This window comes from Zingiber officinale, chromosome 4B, assembly GCF_018446385.1.
Source record: "Zingiber officinale cultivar Zhangliang chromosome 4B, Zo_v1.1, whole genome shotgun sequence".
Lineage (NCBI taxonomy): Eukaryota > Viridiplantae > Streptophyta > Magnoliopsida > Zingiberales > Zingiberaceae > Zingiber > Zingiber officinale.
In genome coordinates, this window is record NC_055993.1 from 52,777,665 (window position 1) to 52,800,354 (window position 22,690).

Genomic DNA, 22,690 nt, shown 5'->3' on the forward strand with positions numbered 1-22,690 from the left:
ATAGAATAATAAAACCTAGCCCTTCCATTGCTTTAAACATAGATCTCCTTCTGGGGTTGGAAAATAAGTCCAAACCTATATCCAATAACCCAATCCAATAGCCTCAAGTTTGGTTCAATTCCAAATCAAACCAACTTTGGTTTAAACAAAACCAAACCAACTTTGGTTTACAATAAACCAAAATGCACCAAACTAAATTGAACCAATATCTCAATATTGTTCTTCTGTTCTGTATTATTAGACATAATCTCTCTCTCGGTGTGAGAATCTAATTCTCAAACTCATTTTATGTCTTTCTGAATTACTTATTGTGTATATGACCAAATATACTCACTACAACAAAAACCCTCATAGATATCGGTTTTCCACCGATGTCTATTATATTTTCGACCGATGTCTATGAAGGCGATGTAAAAAGTCTGTCATTTTAGACATCGGGTTAAAATCGGTGTAGTATCACTTAACAACACTGGTGTTCGAATCGGTTATTAACCGGTGTAGTATCACTTAACGACACCGTTTCATCAACGGTGTAAAACTGATGTAATATTATATGTTAATAACATCAGTTTTGGCAGCGGTGGAAAATCGATGTAATATCAATATTGTTTAACGATGCCGATTCAATTTTCAAAATAGTGAAAAATCGATATTATACAACATTTTAATAGTACAAAATTTAGTTAATATTATTATACATCGGTGTATCTAAACACACCAAGTCAATATACATGTAACCAACACATAAATATTATTCTTACAATATAAAAAGATAATAGATATTGTACACATCAAGTCCGTATCCACAAATTACACAAATATTCTTCTTACAACATCAAAAGATAATTAACTATGATGCCTAAATCGCATTGGATGATGATAAATCACCGACAGGGGCTAAATCACCTTGAAAAATTATATCAAGTTTATAGTTGCAGGGAGCAGTGTTGCCATTTTCAGTCAACTTCTATAAAAATCTTCTACCATTGTTGACTTTATGTTTGTAGATAATGCCAAACGCATTTCATCAATTTCTATTGTAAGCAAGGCATCGCATACAACCCGTCCAACTTGGAGAATTTTTATGCAACCTGATAGGATGTAGTTGTAATGAGCAAAAAGATCAACAATGAAAGATCAACTGGAATAGATAGGGCACTTACCTACAACTGGGCATCGAGGATGTGGTTTCTTTGTACTTATGTAGTGAATTACTGGTTCATTCTCATAAATGTGCATGCTTGCAGTCCATCCTTCTTGATGAAGAACAACAGACAGAAAGAACACGGTTTATGACTTTAATAATAATAATAACATACCTTTTGCTTGGGAAACAAAAAAAAAAGTGAAACAGACTAATCATAAGCTTCTTCATCACTTGATAAATAAATATACATCAAGCATTGTTCAAGTAACATGAACAATTGAATCAACAGAATCTGTTAAAAGGTTTTTTTGAGTTGTTAGAAGGAAATATAAGTAGAAAGCTATGGAATGTTGTCTACGGCATTAACATATCCTGGGAATATGCAAGGACCAATGTTTAATTGTATATGATACAATGTTTTATTGTATATGATATTCTCATTTTCTAAAAATGCATTATAAACGATTCTAACGTTTTTCCATTCATAATATCCAAATGGCTTACTATTAATATTTTCTTCAAATTAACATTAACAAGTACAAAAATTTACTGCCTCCTTTGATCTTGAGCACAGTAAAATGTTTTAAGGATCGAATATACTAATTACCATGATGTTGCAAATCAACCGGAAGAGAGCTAAATCACTGCTTGGTACACTCTACACACTAACAGCATGATTCACAAACATAACTGCTACTAGCATTGTAGATCAACATTGTACAACATATGATTACCCAGTATGTAATATTTTTATATTACCAAGATACAGAATATGAAAGAAACAATTGACCAAACCCAAATTCTAAGGTTTTTTCAGTATCAAGAAAAGAAAAAAAAAGCAACATGCAAGGATGATCTGAACTTAACAACCATATAAAAAGCATAGAGATTTTTCTCTTAGTGAAAGATGGGACTTGATAAGAAGACAATCACAGTCCCAGAATATGCAATCAATGAGTTAAAGATTGATGCAAAGAACTTACAGGATAATCAGAACAATAAGATAAGATGACATTCATAATTGTATTATTATGCCATAACTAAAATCCATGATGAAGCAATGCCAACTGCATCAGATTCTTTCCTACTTTGACAAACACACTCATAATAGCATTAAATAGAAAGTTGACCACAAAAGATTCAGCAACGCCTACTTTATACATGAAAATGCATCAATCAATGAACTTGCCACAAATGAAAACAATATGAGGCATGCATGATAGCAAGGATACACTTTCCAGCATCTGAAGGAAGAAGCCTCATTTCAGTGACTTTTGATAATTCCAAATCATCATTACTTTCTGAATCTGAGCTTTCAGACTCTTCATCTTTGTCGCCTATCTCGATCTGATGAAGAATCCAGCAAACAATACATAAGCAATAAAGCAAAAAACAGCACAGGAGCCATCAGCCAATCTGACTATCCTCAATGGTGTAACTCAAATTTGCCCCTCAAATAATTCAAATCCTTCAGGACATTATTACTATAAAGGACCATTCTCAGCTAGTAATCACCAACTCAAATAGGCAACCTCAAGCACCAACATGTAGCTATCCAAGAAACAGCTTATCGGTAGCCCCTTAATTCTTGCTTAGAAAATTCAAGTCAGAGGCAACAAAAGTTCAAGTTTACCAATCAGTGCGGGAAAATAGCGCATTATCGATCACCACAATGAATTCTCCAAAAAAGCACAGAAAGCTTTCTAATGTTCAAGATAAACAGAAATGAAAAAAAAGTTACGTTTTGTAATTTTGATCCTTTGGATTCAATAGAAGTTCAGGTAGAACCACCCCAAACTCAGTCATAGATCAAATACCTGAGTATAGATACAAGGAAAGGGGTAGGTCTCCAGGTCCCTTGATACAGCGTGGAGGGACAACGACAAGAAATCCACCGCATACCCTTTCCCTTTATCGGCGTCGCTCAGCCAAATCACCCTCCTGCAGGATCCACTCACATCTGAGAGAAGACAAGAAGCAAGAAATTGAGTGAGCGTGGCACTGATACCTTGAGGTGACGTAGAGAGTTCCAAGCGACTCCATGGGTCGGGAACCGAGGGCGATGGCGATGCCAGGCTCAACATGCATCAGCTCCTCGCCGTCGTCGGATTCTAGCAGGAGGCGTCCATCGTCGTCGACGACGTGACCATCGAAGTGCAGCAGCCCTAAACCCATAGCGGGAGTATCTTAGGGTTCCCAGGACACAATGCCCCTTTTTAATCTAGCACAGAGAGCTCAAAGGCCTTCTTCAGAAGGCCTCTCCGGTGCTTGGAAAAGGTCACCTGCCGGCTAGCCAGGTTCTCTATCCTCCTCATCTGTGTCTTCCCCCTCACCATGTCGACCGATTAGTTGATAACACACCTGGAGGCAGCGCCGAATCCTACCACGAGCAGCAAAATCAGCGAGCAAGGAGCTCCGATCAGTCCTGGCCACACGAGGATCGACAAGGAGGGATCAAATCAGAAGAAGGAGATGAGGAATCAAGGTTACCAGATATGGGATCGAGAAAGAGTGGAGGAGGGCGACTTTTAGTGACCCGACGATGACTCCAAGCCACACAGGCAGCCTCTTCTCACCCAAAGGGAGGAGTTGGAGGAGATGCGGTGTGGTTGGACGGAGAAGCAAGGACGTCCTGTGTTGATCCTGATCGGGAGAGGAAGGGGCGTCGATCTAGGAAGGGGAAGAGGGAGATGAGGCGACGGTATATGGTGGACGGCGCGATATAGGTTTAGGTTTAGAGGGAAGAGTGAAGTGTTGCAAATTTCGGCTAAGTATTGGTGGGAAAATTATATTATTTTATTTTATCATAGACACCGGGTTTTAAAAAACCGCTGTTAAAATCGGTGTCTATTAACGAAAAAAAGACGCTCATAGACATCGGCTTAAAAACCAATGTCTATGAGCGAAAATCTGCGCTTATAGACACCGTTTTTTGGAAAAACAGGTGTAAAATACTCAAAGACATCAGTTTTTGCTTAAACCCGTTGTTGTTCCACCGATGTCTATAAGGGTTTTTCTTGTAGTGACTCCTGGTTATGTTGGATATTCATAATTAACCATTAATTATGAATAGATCATGAGTGGCACCTAGTAGTACATTATGATCCCCATTTGATTAAAAAAAATCAATGGTTGATCTCAAAACCACTTTTTGAACCCTTCAACAACTATAGTGAGCCGTGTCTCATTCCATTCACTCATCTTATATCCACTTAGTTTAAGACATAGTTAATGTGTCAGTCCCTACTAGGTTGACTATGTCACACCTAGTCCAAGTTATACTTTCTTATCCTATGGATTCAAATTACTCAAATATGTGTCCAAGAGTACCATACTCTTGTCATGTAATGCTTTGGCCAAAGACTTCAAGTAATAATTCTGACAAATAGTCGTAGGGTATACATCTTCTTTTGCAAGGAATGATGAATCCTCTATAGGCTATTCAAACACCTTCAAGCACTTTGACTTATAATCAATCATCTTGTACTCAAACCCGCATGGAGATGTATCGACTAAGATGTCTAAGTATAAGTCTCCATGACTAAGGTGATGACTTGAATATCTTAAATCTAAAGAAACTCACACATAAGCTGCAATGAGATCTTCATTGACATATCCATAAATATACAGACCCATATGAAATATCATTGTAGGTCACTCCAATAAACTACTTACCCTTAACTAGAATCCACATTTAACTCTCTACATCTCAATATCTCTATCCAGCGATTGCAATTACTTGGTTAAACAAAGGAGTATAATACGTGATAGTCTAAATCAATGATGTTAGAACTTATCAATTTATCGACTAAGGAATATTTTAATATATTGATAATTACACATGTACAGATACTCACTAGTTGTGATCTAATCATAAGTTCTCTCATGCTATGAATCATATTTCGAATATTCAGTAAATGAGTTGAAGATCCAATCATATACATAAAGTATCTACACTCAAATAGTGGATCTTTATTTATCCAATAAATAGTATATTCCATAAAGTGATTGTCTTAGGACATCTCTCAAATATAACAATCTTAAGTTGAGCCTAAGTTCATGGATGGTGTTGTTGGATCGAGAAGCGCTAGAGGGGGGTGAATAGCGCTCGTGGTTTTCACTTGTTTCGTATTCAGAAATTCAACAAGAGTAAAGCAGCGGAATAAGAAATAAAGACAAGACACAAAAGACACCAAGATTTACTTCGTTCGGAGCCTTGGGTGACTCCTACTCCAAGGCCCGTGATCATTGATCGCTTACTGTGGGCAACAACTATAATATCGCAAAAGAAGTACAATCGAATATTACAATAAGTGCAATAAAAGCTTATACCGACAATAAAATGGAAATCTCGAAGCTCTGGGTCGTCGGGGACTTGTCGTAGCTTAGCCGGGTTGTTTCTTGAGTAGCACACGAAGGAGGAATAGCTTTGGAATTGATGTCTTGAGTTGCTAGTCGAATACCCCATATAAAGGGTGTTGGAGGCGCCTCAAAGCCCCTTGAGGGTGCCTCCACAGTGCCGAGTCAATCGCGTGGATGAGCTGAGAAGAAGTCTCCGTCTATCCTATTGAGAGCGCCTCCATAAACCTTGAAGGCGCCTCCAAGGCTGTCTGAGGCGCCTCAAGCCTCCATGAGGGTGCCTCCAGCCTTGCCGTGCGTGCTTCTTCTCCTTTGCACCTGAGGAGCCTCCAAGCTCCATGAGGGCACCTCGGGTACTGTTCATCTGAGACTAATCTTGCTCCTTTGTCCTGCAAAACATGTTAGTTCCACAAACCAACCACATATCCTACAAAACAAAGTTAGTACACACAATAAACATAATAATATGAAAGTTTGACAGTCGCGAACTGTCTGGTTCTAACTTCGGATTTCTGACCGAAAATCCTCGGTCGAACCAACGCCTACTTTTCTCTCTTCCGGGGAACGCGTCCTCACCTACTCCACTCAGGAGAGCATACCTGATGTCAGTTCGGTCCTCCAGACTGACTGGACTTTTCGCCTAGGGTTTCCACCCCCTAAGACGTAAGGTTACCACCCCCTAGGGTTTTTCGCCACCTAGGGTTACTTCCCCCTAGGACCTAAGGTTACCCCCCCCTAGGATTTCTTCCATTTAGGGTTACCACCCCCTAGGACCTAGGGTTACCGCCCCCTAGGGTTTTCCTTCACCTAGGGTTACCACCCCCTAAGGTTTTCCACCTACCTAATCGTAGTTAGGACTTTCCTGAAATACCTCATTCACACATGTTAGATTATAAAACAACTTAACTTTGAATCCCTTTGCCATTATCAAAACTTGGGTTCGATCGTCGGATGCTTCTCGCACTAACAATCTCCCTATCAGAGCAGGTTTATGATACTTGTTTTTCGTTTTAGATTTTTTTTTGGTTAATCTGATACCAATATTTATTTAGTATCAGAGCTATGTTCCAATTTTGGATTTTTATGTTCTAGAGTTTGTGAGCGTATCTGGGTATTTTCATATTTTATGGATTTCCGTCGATTTTTTGATTCGAAATTCTGAGGTATATTTTGACGAGGTTCTATTTCGGGGACTAAGCAGTGACAGGACATCTCCAGACGGTAAATAGGTAAATTAGGTAATTTTATAGTTCTCATACCTGTAGTGATATTTGGGTAACATTTTGTTTACAGATATGACACATACACGTATTCCAGTACCGAGACATGGTCGACCTCGTAAGAGGCCGATAGATTCTTCGGAGATAGAGACTCCAGAGAGATCTGTTGGGGTGAGCCTATCCATCAGGGACAGACTCCTCAGGGTATTGTGGGCATGTCAGGTTATCAGACCCCGACAATTTTGAATTTAGAGGGAGCTACCTCGATAGTACCACCAGTGGCACCACCGTCGGTATATCCGGCACCACCCCCATTAGTAGTATATGCGGTATACCCGGCACCCCCTCTAGCCGTGTCTGCTACTGCGTACTTGATGCCACAGATACCTATGCCGGTTACTACATGCTCAACACCCGTACCAGCAGTACCGGTTGCTGAAGACAGAGTATCACTATAGTACTTCAGTCGACCCTACTTATGTCTATTCTGTAGTTCCACCAGCAGTACCTACCCCGGTTTATGCAGCAGCATGAGAGATACCTCTTTCGACTATCCAACAGTACCACCCATAGGATCATCTTCAGTGGTTCTGCTAGTTCCGCTCGATCCTACCCCAGAAGTCAAGATGATCTTCTTTTGGACGTTCTCGGTCTTCTCAACAGAACCGAAAACAGACCACCGGTGACCTTCACTACACCCGATGTGGATCCAGAGATCACATCACCTCTGCATGCTCCCTGTGACAGTCAGTTTGCTATTATTACAAACTGCCTGGACACTTGAGCCGAGACTGTTCCGGGAGGACAGTTTGGTCATTATGGGACTCAGCGAGGGGGGCCGAAAGCCCAATCTTCACATTGTCAGCAGAAGACAGCTCCCCCTGCAGTGGCTACATATGGATTGCATGGTCAGGAGCATTCCGGTGTCCTTATGGAGTCCCAGAGTTCTATTTCAGGACCACAGTATCTAACACAGGGGCAATATCAGTTGCAGCCTCAGCCATTGGTACAGTATCAGTTACAGCCTCAGCCACCGGTTCAGTACCTACTGTAGCCCACGTGCCCATCCCTAGCCTAGTATTTAGTACTGACTCAGTGGCAGGCTCAAGCTCAAACTCAGCAGCCTTTGGCAGTGTTATCACCTCTACCTCTGCCAAATACTGGACGAGTTAAGCTCCTTATCGTATGGTACCGAAAGAGTTGGACGAACTAAAAGTTCAACTCCAGGAGTTATTAGATAGGGGACTCATTCACCCTAGTGTATCTCCGTGTGGAATTCTCCGATATGATTTGTCAATAAAAAGGATGGTACTCTGAGGTTGTGCATCAATTATAGGCAGCTGAATGCAGTGATTGTCATAAATAAGTACCCATTGCCATGGATTGAGGATTTATTTGATTAGCTTAGAGATACATCAGTATATTCTAAGATTGATCTGTGGTCCAGATATCATCAGCTGAGAGTCAAAGATTCTGATATTCAGAAGACAACATTCTGCACCAGATACGGACATTACGAGTTTTTAGTAATGCCATTTGGGCTTACCAATGCTCCCACAGTATTTATGGATCTGATGAACCATATCTTTTTGGAGTATCTAGATCAGTTCGTTATTATTTTTATCGATGACATATTGATCTATTCACGTTCCGAGGAGGAACATGCGCAACATCTTCGTATAGTCTTAGAGACTCTTTGACGACATCGTTTGTATGTAAAGTTCAGCAAGTGTGCTTTTTGGCTACCCTCAGTTGCTTTTCTAGGACACGTGGTGTCTAGCTGAGGTATTATAGTAGATCCTCAGAAGATCGAGGCTATCACCAGCTGGGAGCAGCCGATGTCAGTCCAAGAGATCCGTAGTTTCTTGGGATTGGCTGGATATTACAAACGATTTGTTGAGTGTTTTTCTCGGATTGATATGTCGTTGACACGTCTGACTAGGAAAGGTGTGAAGTTCACTTGGTCAGAATCTTGCGAGACCAGCTTTCAGGAGTTGAAGCGAAGATTATTATCAGCACTAGTTTTAGTATTACCTTCCGGAGAGGACGGATTCATACTTTACACAGACGCATCTCTACAGGGTTTGGGTGCTGTTCTGATGCAGCACGGCAGGGTAGTCTCCTATCTTCTCGTCAGTTGAAGGAGCATGAGAAGAATTACCCAGTACATGATTTAGAGCTAGCTGCTATTATCTTTCCTTTAAATATTTGGCGACATCATCTTTATGGTATTACTTTCAAGATTCTTACTGATCATAAGAGTCTCAAATATATTTTCACACAAAATGAACTCAATCTCTGACAGAGGAGATGGATGGAGTTCCTGAAGGATTATGAGGATTCGAGAGGCCCAGGCTGCTCATTGTTGCTCAGTCGTCAATTAGGATGAGGATTCGAGAGGCCCAGGCTGGAGATCAGCATTTATAGTTCATTGGCAGCCAGATAGCTTTCGGGCAGCAGACCGAGTTTACACAAGATGACGAGGGTATTATTTATTTCTGAGGCAGATTATGTGTGCCTCAGTCTCACCCGGTCATGGAGGAGTTACTTCAGGAGGCTCATCACTCTAGATTTGTTATCCACCCAGGTGGAACCCGTATGTATCGCGATTTTAGGCGTTCTTATTGGTGGAATGGTATGAAGAAAGACATCGTGGAGTTTGTAGCTAGATATCTTGTTTGTCAGCAGGTGAAGGCTGAGCACCAGAGACCTGCTGGATTACTTTAGAGGATCCCTATTCTAGAGTGGAAATGGGAGCATATTACTATGAATTTTGTGGTAGGATTGTCTAGGACTCGACGAGGCCATGATGCGGTTTGGGTAATCGTTAACCAATTAACCAAATCCGCACACTTTTTAGCGATCCCAAAGACTGATTCTCTGGATCGATTAGTAGAGTTATACTGTCGAGAGATTATCAAATTGCATGGAGTTCTGTTGAGAATTATATGTGATAGAGATCCACGGTTCACGTCCTGATTCTGGCAGAGTCTGCAACAGGCTTTAGGCACGCAACTCTGTTTCAGTACAGCATTCCATCCGCAGACAGATGGGCAATCAGAGCGGACTATTCAGACTTTGGAGGACTTGCTGAGGTCTTGCGTTGTGGATTTCGGAGGCAGCTGGGAGGACCACCTGCCATTAGTGGAGTTTGCCTACAACAACAGCTATCATTCAGCTATCCAGATGGCACCGTTTGAAGTGTTGTATGGTAGACCTTGTCAGACACCCACCCTCTCGGAGGAGGTTGGGGAGGCCCAACTGCTAGGACCTCAGAGAGCTCAGCAGGAGGTAGAGTTGGTTCGTTCTATCAGATGGAGGATGTCAGAGGCTCAAGACCGTCAGAAGAGTTATGCTGATCGGAGACGGAGACCCCTGGAGTTCTCTACTGGTGACCATGTATTTCTGAGAGTTTCACCCATGAAAAGGGTGAAGAGATTTGGTCTTCGAGGTAAGTTAGCTCCATGATATATTGGGTCGTTCCAGATCTTAGAGAGGATTGGAGCAGTAGCTTACCGTCTGGCGCTACCACCATCTCTAGCTGGCATTTATGATGTGTTCCATGTATCTATGCTGAGGAGATACGTATCCGACCCAGCACATGTTCTGTCACATGTTATGAGGAGGTTCCGGTACAGATTCTAGACCACAAAGAATGTTAGCTGCAGAATAAGACTGTCCGGCTGATCAAAGTCGGATGGCAGTATCATTCTGACGAGGAGGCTACCTGGGAGCTCGAGGATACGATCCGAGCTCGATACCCCCATCTTTTTACTTGAGGTATATATGCGGGTTAGAGTTCCTTTTAGCATTTATACTGTTTGGTTATATTCTAGTGTTTTCTATTGGTTATAGCGAAATTTGGGGACCAAATTTTTATTAGTAGGGGAGAATATAAGATATTGAAAATTTTAATTAATAAGGTTATTTGGGAAATAGCCTTATAGAAATTTTATGAAATTTTTAGAAATTTTCTGAGAATTTTTCGGAGTTCGTATGACGAGATTGGAGGGGATCAATCGGCAGGCATGGATAAAGTCTGTTTGGGATACCCCATTTAAATGAGGAAATGTTGGATTTATTTAAATGCTTTTTCCTTTTCTTCCCCAATCCAAATCGCCAATCCACCATCTCCACCTGACCTTCTTCTTCCTGATCTCTTCTCCTCGCCACCGACTCTCTCTCGCGTCGCCGCCGATCACCACGAGCTCACCGTTAGCGGAGGTCTTCTTCTCTGGAGTCTCACCAACGTCAAGCTTCCTTGGCTACCGGCGGCCGATTCTCTCCGCCCCTGATCGATCATGCCTGTCGAGCCCTAGTTTCTGTTCTGGCGACGCTGGATTGAGCTCAGATCCTGTCGACACCTTTCGTCTCCAGACTGCAGACGCCGCATCGCATCTCCTCGCAACCTCACCTCACGGCCATCACCCGATCGCCGGTGCAGATTGGGGCTTGGAGCATGGAGGTGAGGAGCTAGCTTCCCAGATCTTGCGACGTCTAGAGCATAAGCCGGCGACAGGGTCGATCCTTCTTCTTTCCTTGTTGCTCACCATCGTTGTGCCCTAGCGCAATGTCCGATCCTTCTTTCTGTTCATCGACAAGAATTTCATCGTGCCTAACTGTGATCTTGAAGGTGAGGCATTGTGTTCTATAATTAGGTATTGTTTGATCTGTGATCTCATCTTAATCCGACAATGGGGAAGAATTCCAGCAGGGCTTGCTGTGGTTTCTTCAATCCAGCAATGCATCCTGTTGCTGGCAGCAACAATCCTTGCTGTGGATTAACAATCACAGCGGTGAGGTGAGGTAGGCTCTGTGGTGTTCTTGATCCAGCAACTCACCTTGGTTTCGATATGACCTCCTTGATCCGGCAACCTTTTTGGCTGTGAATTGAGGTAAGAAGTAGGTAATTGATCTTAGTGGTAGATCATGGTGTAAATAGGTTTATGTCTTGAATTAGGTATGATTTGGATTATAATTAGTTAGTGCTTATGATTGGATTGATTAGGGTTTTACCCTAAATTAGTCTTAGAGATTTTATTTAGCTATTCATATGAATTTAGCTAAATAAAATATATATATTGTTTGACGCAGGATTCTGATTCAAGATGGGTGTCTCGACTTTGGATTGCTTAACAGTACCTTCTATTTGAGGTGGGTACCCTTTGACTTTGTAACGCCCGCCCTTCTTACCCAACCAAAGGCGGCGCTACGTTCTTATACTACTTACGTACATGTTTTACTATAACAGCGGAAGAATAAAAACTTTAAAGAATTTAATTTATTAAGCATAATATCACATATTCTGATTTGTTCAAATGTGCATATATTGAACTTATAACTAAAAATATTAATTTGTCCGAATCGTACTAGCCGAGCCACCACCACACACATCACTATCTGCTCCTCTTGCTGCTCCGTTGTTCATCCAGCTTTCTCTTTTATCTGCGGTACAAGGAAAGTAAGCTATGAGCACTCATGGCTCAGTAAGTTCCTTTCCTACTCACTAAAACCGAGAATCATCGTATATCAAGAATGGATCAACATATCATCGTCTCAACTAATCATAACATAACATATCATTCTATTCAAACATATCATGCATATTTCTTATTCACATATCATTTCATAGAAGCATGAATATCATATCATAAAACAAATAAATCACAAGCATAAGACATACAAGGGCATCATATTCATATCATAATATCACATGACATTATATCATATCATCATATAATTCAAGCACATATGAATGTAGGCAATGCATCGTGAATTTGAAAACTTATACTTAATAGTACTTGAAATTAATATCATCATCATTTGGGATCCCGGTTTGTACCACATACATAATGCGTAGGTCCAAGGTAGCAAGTCTTGAGCCCTACCATGCATACATACTAGGCCCGAGTCTTACTCCATCGACCTAGGGCACTCAAAGGCCCATTACTGATGAGGCCCGAGTCTTACTCCATCGACCCCGGGGCGTTTACGGAGCCCACCCTTGGTACAAACCATAAAAATAACTTATCATGCATAACTATCATATCATGTCCTTAACAATCTTTCATGCATTTATTCTTTTCATTTCTTTTCATTATGTATAGCATTTTCTATGCTATCACATATCATAACATAACTTCATTTCTTTTCATTATGTATAGCATTTTCTATGCTATAACACATCATGGCATATTTCATAATATAACTTCATTATGCATATCATTTCGTAACTAAAGCAATCATGCATTCTAACTTATTATCATATCATTTTCATACAGCATGGCATAGACATATTTAATTTTTGTTCTAGGGTTTCTAGGGCATCTATCCCTTCATGGCCGAACACATAATGATTCATTTAGGTCATACAAACATGTATCACATTCACACATTATCAAGTTTTCATAAGAAGTACTTTTAACCCCTTAGGTTTCATTTCCAAGGCCTCTAGGTCCTTTAAACCTTACTTGGCCGAAATTCATAGAATATAAACTTCCTTTAAGTGGCCTAAAGCATGGGAAACCTAAGTAAATTTCATAGCAAGATTTACTAAGAACATCATACACAAAGTTGGATCATAAACAAGCTAGGACTCTTGTGATCTTACATGTCATAAATCATGTAACTAATTTTCTACATTCCAATTAAACATGAGAGCATTAATCATCTTTCATAACATAATATCACAGAGGTCATTGAGCATATTAGAATTTTGTTTAAGCTTCTCTAAACCATCACCTTACCATGGCCGAAATATTAAGAGTAAGGTTCATGAGTTTCTTTCAACATACAAGCATACAACTCTTAAGAACTTTATATCATGTCATATAAGCATAGTTATTTTAAATTCAAGGTCCTCCTAACCCTAAATTCTTTCTTGGCCGAAACATGAGAGTGGGGTTCTTTTGGTTCCAATCAACTTCCAAGCAAGAAAACCATAGGAAGGTCCTTAGCATTTCATAGAGGGAACCTTGCACTAGTTTGGTTAGACAATAATTTTCCTAACCTATTTACAATATTTTTGATTGAAATTCTAGGGTTACATACACCTCTGATCATGCATCATATATGTATAAAAACATAGGGGAAAACTTTCTTTCAAGGCATAGAAAAAAAATCCGAAAATCACATGAAAGCCTTGTACCGCAGGTGAGGGGAAGCTTACCTTCTTTGCTTAAGTTTCCTAGAGTTGAGAACTTGCTTGTGGACCTTTCTTCCTTGCTTGCTTTGCTCGGCACCAATGGAGGAAGAAGTGGCTAGGTCTTTTGGTGGAGAGGAGGAGGAAGAAGAGGAGGCTTCTGCCTCTTGTGTTGCTCGGCAACAAAAGAAAGAAAGAAGGGGGAGAGTTGTTGTTCTCGGCAACAAGAGGAAAGAGGGAGGGAGAGTGCTCGGCACAAATGGAGGAGACGAGGAGAGTGAGTTGAGGATGAAGCTCCCCCCCTCCATGCCTATTTATACTAAAGTGAGGGGAGGAAAACTTGACTTGATTCATCCTCCTCATTTACTTCTCCTCTTAATGAGAAAGAATATGCTAGAGAAATGCTTCTTGAGTTTCTCTCTTTTCTTTCTCTTAATTTCTCTCCTTTCTTTCCTTTAATTATAATTCCCATCTCTCCTCTTACAATATTCACTCCTATCACACTTGGTTAACACATGCATGCATCCACAAGAGAACCAAGGATCAAATCCTTCTCCTAACATATTTTTGTACAAAATAATTCATGTATATGCATTATGCATAAATATTTCATACATGCATATATAATATCTCATATTTCTTTTGTTTACATTAATTCCTTGCATTATAAATCATGTATAGAACTTTATATTCTCAACTTTATTTTCTTTCATAAAGTTTTTAATCATCTAAATCCTTCCCATCGTAACATTCAACGTAGACTATCTACACATTCTTTTCATTACATTCGTACTCTCATTGCCCTTACTTTATCTAGGCTTTCTAGGGGTGTTACAGACTTATCTTTTTTATATTGTCTTATGATATGTGTAGTATATATATAACTAGTGGTAATTGGTAGATTTATCACTTCCCTAGTTTTAGTTTATTTGATACCGGTTATATGCTTCTATTGTTATTTTCTATACATTAGACTTGTATGCTCTTATCTTCTGTCATGCGTATCTATGTTCATAGAGATAGATTTATTTAATGCTTCTGTATACTGGATTAATTGCTAGACATATTGGATATGTGATCTTGGATTCATGTTGCATATATCATTGTTATATATGTGTTTATCTTTTTGGCACATATATATGGATGAGGATATGTTTAGGTATGACATACTGTAGCATCATGCACCATCTTGCATGATTGCATGCTGGGCGATTGATTACTCCATTATTGTTGAGCTCGTCGGCCGGCTACATGGGCCTGCACACAACATGACCACTGCATGGGTAGTGGCACAGCACCCAGGGTGTGTATGGCAGTGGCTCTGTAGTGCTCCGCTGGTCCTCTCATGGATAGTGTGACTGCAACGTGGTAGCAGATAGGGATCCCTCCCCGTCATCGCGTATTGGGAGATGAGAGCATTTCACTCCCTCACTATGTTTGAGGTAGGAGGATAGGTGTACTCCAACAGTATCCCATCCACTCGATCACTCATCAGGGGCAGTGATGACAGAGTGAATGGTTGTCATAGCCCTACCCACTCGGTCTCACCATCGCATGTGAGATGGCTGACTGGCGTCAGGGGTGACCATGTCATATTGCATCATATGCACAGATTACATTTATTGTGATTGTTTCATATTTGATGATGCATTTTAGTGACTGCATATGATTGACATGCATACATGATACATATATATTTGCTCTGACTATCTTTATCTGTGTATGTTCACAGTCATTTGCTCAGGACTCGCAGGTGAGTACAACTTATTTTAGTTATGCATTTTCTTATTATTCTTGCAGTAGACTGTATTACATGTCTATTGTTGGTTACTACAGTTTATTCAGTTATGCATACTTACTATATTGCTTAGGAGATTTTACTATAGGTTATTGCTGATAGTTATATGTTACTGTACATATCTATTGGTTACCTGCTGAGTTCTTTGGACTGACACCGTTATATTACTACATTTCAGGTTGAGCCCGTCGGGAGATTCCAATTGCTAGCCCCCTTTGTCATGAAGATTTTTGGTTGTAGACTTTGGTATTTATTTCTATGTCGATATATACCTGTGATGTGGGTTCTTGTACTGTGGACTTTGTGTTGAACATTCGGGTTTGCTACTCTTGTTTTCCACTACGGATATTTCATTACTTCGTGGATTTCATTTCCTTCATTGTAGTGGAGTAGGATTTACATATATCTGTAATGATTTTTATATCGTCTTTTCTTTTAGTTATATTTGTTATCAGCCGGAGGCTGCATTATAAACTGCATGGATTGACTATAAATTGCATGGATTGTTTTATTTCTGTATAGTATTGTTCCGGCCGTGTAGGCCAAGGTATGGATATATGAATATCAGGATTCATATTGTCACCCGTACAGGGGAGATGCTGCCGAAATTTTATCGGCAGGGACTAACACTCCCCCTTTTTTATTATGGCAACAAAAATTCAAAGTTAAGTAAAATAATTCTATAAAGAATTTTCAAAAACAATACAAGCATGACAGTATAAAATTAAGTACAGTAAGTGGAGAACACCCCCTTAGTAAAAGCTCCTCTTTAAATTTTAAATTTCTTTGAATTTTCTTATACTCTCCCCCTTTTCCATATATCAAAATTATCAACAAAAAGAGGGTAAAGAAAGAAAAAATTGATATAGTGACCATTGGCCTTAGCTAAAAATTTAGCTCATAATAAATTTGAAAAAGATATTAGCTTTTTAGAAGTTTTTGAAAAACTTAGCCTTCAAAAGTATAGTTTTAAAGAGTTAGACTTATAAAATTTTAGTTTTTCACAAAATCATCTAGCTAAAACTTAAAGAAGACAAATATGTAAAATATTAAAACACTTAGCTTTTGGAAATGAGTTTTCTTGAAGACTTTTTAGCTATGTAAAAACTTTTTATCCAAAGTCAAGTATGGAGCTTTTTAAAGAGAACATTTTTCTTAAGAAATAAATTTTGAAGATTTAGCTTTGAAAAAAAAATTTCTTATAAGACATTTTAGCTAAGTGACAAACAAAAATGTTTATCAAAAATAAGAAAAATGATCTTAAGATAATCTGATTTTGAGAGAATGCTTAGAAAAATTTGCTCAAAAGGTTTGGAGAGAAAATTTAGCTAAATTTAACTTAAAACACTTAGCTTTTAAAACTTTAGAGATTCAAAAACTAATTTAGATAAATTTGAAAAATACTTAGCTTAAATAGTATCAACTTGTAAAACTTTAGCTTTTGAAAATAATTGTTTTAAGAACCACTTAGCTAAATTTTGAAAATAAATGTTTTGCAAGTACTTAGCTTTCAAAACTTAACTTAAAATAGATTTTAAAAAACTTTTAGCAATAAAAATAGAATCATAGATTTTAAAGTTAAAAAACTATTTTCTTCTTAACTAAGTAAGTGATTTTTTAAAAACGTGAGCAAATAGTTAGTTTTTAATTTTCACTGTTAAAAATAAATTGAATTTTTTTTTAAAAAAAATAATGTAACTTAGCTTGACTCCCTTCACTCCCCCTTTTTAATGCCTTAATAAATTCTTAGAGTCCTAGAGTCCAAGCATAAAAAAAAACATAAAGATTACTAATTATTTTCCTAATTTTCCATCTCACCCATTCTTAGTTATCAAGCGAGTTTAGCTTATGAGTGAGTGTGAGACGGAGTTGTCTTTATTTTAACTTTATCAATATTGAAATTGATATAAGTTTGAGTTTGGAATTTAAATGAGTAAACATTTTGAAGATATTAAAAATTAATTGAGTTTGAAATTATAATTTGAAAATATGATTTGAGAATTAATTTATGATTAAAAATTAATTATCACTACAATTTTGAATTAAATATAATTTGAAAATTAATTATCATATAATTTTGAATTAAATATAATTTAAAAATTAATTATCATATGACTTTGAATTAAATTATGATTTGAAAATTAATAATAACAATTAACTATTTGAAAATAATTATGATAGTTATAATGATTTGAAATTAATGATAATTTTGAAAATATTTAAGTAAGATTTTGAAAATAATTATAAAAAAAAACAATTTTTAAATTTAAAAGGATTTTTAAAGGTTTTAAAAATGATTTTAAGATAATTTCTAAAATAATTTTTAAAAGTCTTTTAAAAGTCTTTTAAAATGACTTTAAGATAATTTTTAAAATAAATTTTAAAAGTATTTTAAAAGATTTTAAAAAAAAATTAAAAGGATTTTTAAAAAGATTGTAAAAGTATTTTAAAAAGGATTTTAAAATGATTTTTAAATAATTTTTAAAAGGATTTTTAAAAATATTTTAAAATGAATTTTAAATAATTTTTAAAAGGATTTTTAAAATGATTTTAAAATAATTTTTAAAAAAAAATTTAAAAGGATTTTAAAATGATTTTTTAAATAATTTTTAAAAGGATTTTAAAAAATATTTTAAAATAATTTTTAAAATATTTTTAAAAGTATTTTAAAATGATTTTTAAATAATTTTTTAAAGGATTTTAAAATGATTTTTAAAAGAGTTTTTTAAAAGGATTTTTAAAAAGATTTTAAAATGGTTTTTAAATAATTTTTAAAAGGATTTTTAAAATGATTTTTAAATAATTTTTAAAAGGATTTTTAAATGATTTTTTAAATAATTTTTAAAAGGATTTTAAAATGATTTTTGGCACAAACGATATCTAAATTTTCTTTCAAAAAAAGGAACCCCCCTTCTTGATTGGTGGTTTCACCAAATCAAAGCGGGCTTGCTCTGTTACAAATTGTTGGATCGAGAAGAGTTAGAGGGGCGGTGAATAGCGCTCGTGGCTATCAGTTGTTTCGTATTTGGAAATTCGACAAGAGTAAAGCAGCGGAATAAGAAATAAAGACAAGACACAAAAGACACCAAGATTTACTTGGTTTGGAGACTTGGGCGACTCATACTCCAAGGCCCGCGATCGTTGATCGCTTACTATGGGAAACAACTATAATATCGCAAAATAAGTACAATCGAATATTACAATAAGTGCAATAAAAGCTTATACCGACAACAAAATGGAAATCTCGAAGCTCCGGGTCGTCGGGGACTTGTCGTAGCTTAGCTGGGTCGTTTCTTGAGCAGCACACGAATGACAAATAGCTTTGGAATTGATGTCTTGAGCTACTAGTCGAATACCCCATATAAAGGGTGTTGGAGGCACCTCAAAGCCCCTTTGAGGGCGCCTCCACAGTGTCGAGTCAGCCACGTGGATGAGCTGAGAAAAAGTCTCTGTCTATCCTGTTGAGGGTGCCTCCATTAGCCTTGAAGGCATCTCCAAGGCTGTCCGAGGCGCCTCAAGCCTCCATGAGGGCGCCTCCAGCCTTGCCGCGCGTGCTTCTTCTCCTTTGCACCCGAGGCGCCTCCAAGCTCCATGAGGGTGACTCGGGTACTGTTCATCCGAGGCTAATCTTGCTCCTTTATCCTGCAAAACATGTTAGTTCCATGATGAGCGTAGATTGTATACTCTTGTTTAGCATGTTTTGACGCACATTCACATACTTTGCACATTCTTTATCTATGCATTTTTGTACTTCCATCTTTTCTTTTAGCATATTTACTCTTTTTGTTCGGAGATCTGCTTTTGTGCATTTTCTGTACGCAGGAGTCGATTTTGGAGAGGAATTAATGTCCGAAGCAAAAATTACAATGGATGAAGGAAGAGGCTTGAGTGCCACATGGCCCTAACATGGGGGGTTGCCCAGGCCGTGTGGTGATCACCACCCGTGTGGTTGCGACAGAGGATGAAGTGGCCACAGCCATGTGTGCATCACACGGCCGTGCCAGGTTTGAAGCAAAGAAAGTTCATGGTCGTGTACACTACACGGCCATGCAATCCCTCCAGAGCTGAAGCAATACACGGCCGTGTAGATCTACACGGTCGTGCAACATTTCCGGAGGCCAAGCAAGCCCTGACTGTGTGCACCACATAGCCGTGAAAGAGCTCCAGAGCCGGAGGCAGAGCAAGCCATGTAGATCTACACGGCCGTGCAAAGGGGAGCAGTGGAAAAGCATACCATGGTCGTGTCTCACACACGGCCGTTTGAGTTGATCAGAGAGAAGAGTAGCACAGGCCGTGTGAGCTTCACACGGCCGTGTCTCAGAGCCGTGTGGCGCCCAAACCCCTCTTCTATATAAAGCCTTCTTCATGATTTGAAAGGGGATCTTCTCCCCTTTGGGAGAGAGCAAGATTTGGGCGATTCCTCTCCATCTTGGAGGGATTTTCCGGCGATTCAAGGGCAGATCTACAACGTATCGACTCCGAAATCGAGGATTGGATCCGAAGACCATTCTTCATCGTAGATAAGCTTTCTCTCTCTATTTTCTTGGATTTGGAGATCAACAATGCTTGTAATCGTTTTCTTTTCGGATTTCCTTCCTTGTTCTATGGATTAGATCTCTTTGTTCTAGGAGGGAGTATTTGTAAGTTGAATTGATGTAAAACTCTTGTGGATTTGCCAATTTCCTATTTCTATGATTTTGTCATGTTTGTACCTATTCAATCTTGTGTGGATTGTTGTGATTTGGACCTAATTCCCATTCTTGATTTAATGTTTGAATACCTTGTGGATCTTGTAGAGATAATCTCTCATTCGATTTTCTGAGGGACGTTCGTGATAGACAAGCCCGTGTAAGGATGTTTGAGGGATGATCTTGAGGGTGAAATAGGGTCATTCAAGGGGGTAGGATAGATTGTATGCGTTCATATTTTATATCTTGATGCGGTTGAGGAGTGATGAATTCTTATGTTGATTATCCGAGAGACGCACGTGACAGACAAGCCCGTGTAAGGACAACATAGATTCATTCTTAATTGATCACATTTAGGTATAGATTTCAGTCCTAGGCCGGTTGTCTATTGCAAAAGAGAACCGGCAACCTTCTACAAATGATGGGCAATTGAGGATTAAGATTTGGTAGATCATTTACATTGATTAACCTTACAAATAAACCAAAAAACCTAGAACATCCATTTATCATAGCCCTTATTCTTGTTTCTATTTCTTTTATTTCTATGTTTGCTTTTCATTAGTTGCACTTAATTTCTTAAAACCAATTGATTAGTTGTTTAGCTAATTCACGTTGAGAAATCTTTAGTGGTTATTCCAGTCCCTGTGAATACGATATCTTTTATTATTACTTACGACATTTTCGTACACTTGCGGAACGTCAACAAGTTTTTGGCGCCGTTGCCAGGGACTGCGTTATAACATTAGAGATTATCAATTGAGTTAGACTAAACATAACTTTTCTTTTCTTTTCATTTGCATAGTTGAATCTAATTTTTAGAATTCTGTTTTCATAAGTTTTTCTTTTCTTATAGAACATACTTGTCAATTCTTTTTGTTGCAATTTTAATTCTGCATTTTTTAATTTCTAACATTCTAGTCTAACTTTTCTCTCTTTTGATTTAGTTTCTTTCTTCTTTTCTTTTATAAACATATTTTGTAATCTTGTTATTGGCATATGAATTATTGTAGACATTTTTCTTTTTCCTTTTGTCTTGTCTTTCTTGTTTTCATTATGCACTTTCTTTCTTGCAATTTAAATTCTACATTTTCTTTCTTGCTTTTCATATTGCATTTTATTTCTCATTTTTTATTCTTGAATATCCATGAGCACTAACATGTCAAGAAGGCCCATGAGAAATTTTTCTACACCTTTTTCTGCAAGATTTTTATCTCCCATTGTACAACCTCAAATTGAAGCAGAAAGTTTCCAACTAGACCCAGAGTTAATTTTCATGATACAAGGTCACAAATTTGGAGGAGAAGTATCAGAAAGTCCTTATCTGCATCTTGAAACATTTTTAGAGATTTGTGATATGGTGAAATGTGAAGGAGTGTCAGCAGATGTAGTTCGATTGATGACATTTCCTTTCAGTATCAAGGATAAAGCAAGGACTTGGTTATATTCTCACCGTCCTCAAAGTATCACAAGTTGGGAGCAATTGGAGAAGCAATTTCTGAATAATTTTTTTCCTCCAAGCAGAACAGTGTATATGAGGAATTGCATAACAAATTTTGCTCAGGCATATGGAGAATCATTATTTGAAGCATGGGATAGATTTAAGAGTCTTCAAAGACAGTGCCTTCATCATGGTTTTGAAAAATGGTTGATTCTGCACATATTCTATGGGAGAATTTCTTTCTCAGACAAGAGTTTATTGGATTCATCAGCTGGAGGATCTTTTATGGACAAAAGTGTAGATGAAGCATATATGTTAATTGATCAAGTGACATTGAACCTCCATGAATAGTCGAACATAAGTTGGATGAAATTTCCCTCAAACATTCATGAAGTGCAAGCCATAAATGCTATAGAGCCTGTTAAACAAATTGTAACTCAACCATCTATGAGTTTTGAAAATCACAAGTCACAGAACGGGGAGTTCAAACATTTGGGGGAAAAGATTGAAAATATTGTTTCAAAATGGTTTAAAGAAGATCTCCCTCTTTCACAGACAAGATCTAGTGAAAAGTGTGACGATGTTAGGTTATTGATCACACCAACACTAGATAAGCAAGTTGATTCTCCTCTAAAAGCTCAAAGGGAATTTGGGAAAAAGGAAGATCAATCTTTCCCAGGACCTTCACTAAGGGTTCCTTTTCCACAAAGGTTAGTGGGGGTCAATGAAAATAAAGAATTTGGCAAGTCCTGTGACACTGGTAAGGTTGAGTGCAGATTTTTGAAGGTATATAAAGATGAAGACTCTACAGATGAGAATTTTATTGATAATGCAGTGGTAAATAAGTTTTCAGATCTACCTCCAAATTTTATAGGGTGTTATAGTGACATTAAACTTTC

The 22,690-nt window shown here is 38.1% G+C and overlaps 1 protein-coding gene and 1 non-coding gene across 2 annotated transcripts; both read right to left on the bottom strand.

Annotated features, from left to right (window-relative positions):
* Positions 1 to 2,323: 2,323 nt before the first annotated feature.
* On the bottom strand, positions 2,324 to 3,322 carry LOC121978258 (chloride conductance regulatory protein ICln-like). Its single transcript, XM_042530625.1, has 3 exons — positions 3,156 to 3,322; positions 2,965 to 3,088; positions 2,324 to 2,494 (listed from the first exon to the last, which is right to left on the bottom strand). The coding sequence occupies exons 1-3, from the start codon at positions 3,320 to 3,322 to the stop codon at positions 2,324 to 2,326; spliced, it is 462 nt and encodes a 153-aa protein (XP_042386559.1).
* Positions 3,323 to 21,882: 18,560 nt separating this feature from the next.
* Positions 21,883 to 21,988, bottom strand: LOC121978818. Its single transcript, XR_006111161.1, has one exon. It is a non-coding gene; the product is annotated as a small nucleolar RNA R71 (small nucleolar RNA).
* Between the last annotated feature and the right edge of the window lie 702 nt (positions 21,989 to 22,690).

What these genes read in the sequence shown, in the direction of transcription:
- LOC121978258 (XM_042530625.1), bottom strand. Translation starts at nt 3,322, where the DNA reads ATGGGTTTAGGGCTGCTGCACTTCGATGGTCACGTCGTCGACGACGAT. An exon ending in ACTCTCTACGTCACCTCAAG is followed by an intron (nt 3,089 to 3,155) that starts GTATCAGTGCCA and finishes TGGATCCTGCAG; the next exon opens with GAGGGTGATTTGGCTGAGCG. An exon ending in TTCCTTGTATCTATACTCAG is followed by an intron (nt 2,495 to 2,964) that starts GTATTTGATCTA and finishes ATTCTTCATCAG; the next exon opens with ATCGAGATAGGCGACAAAGA.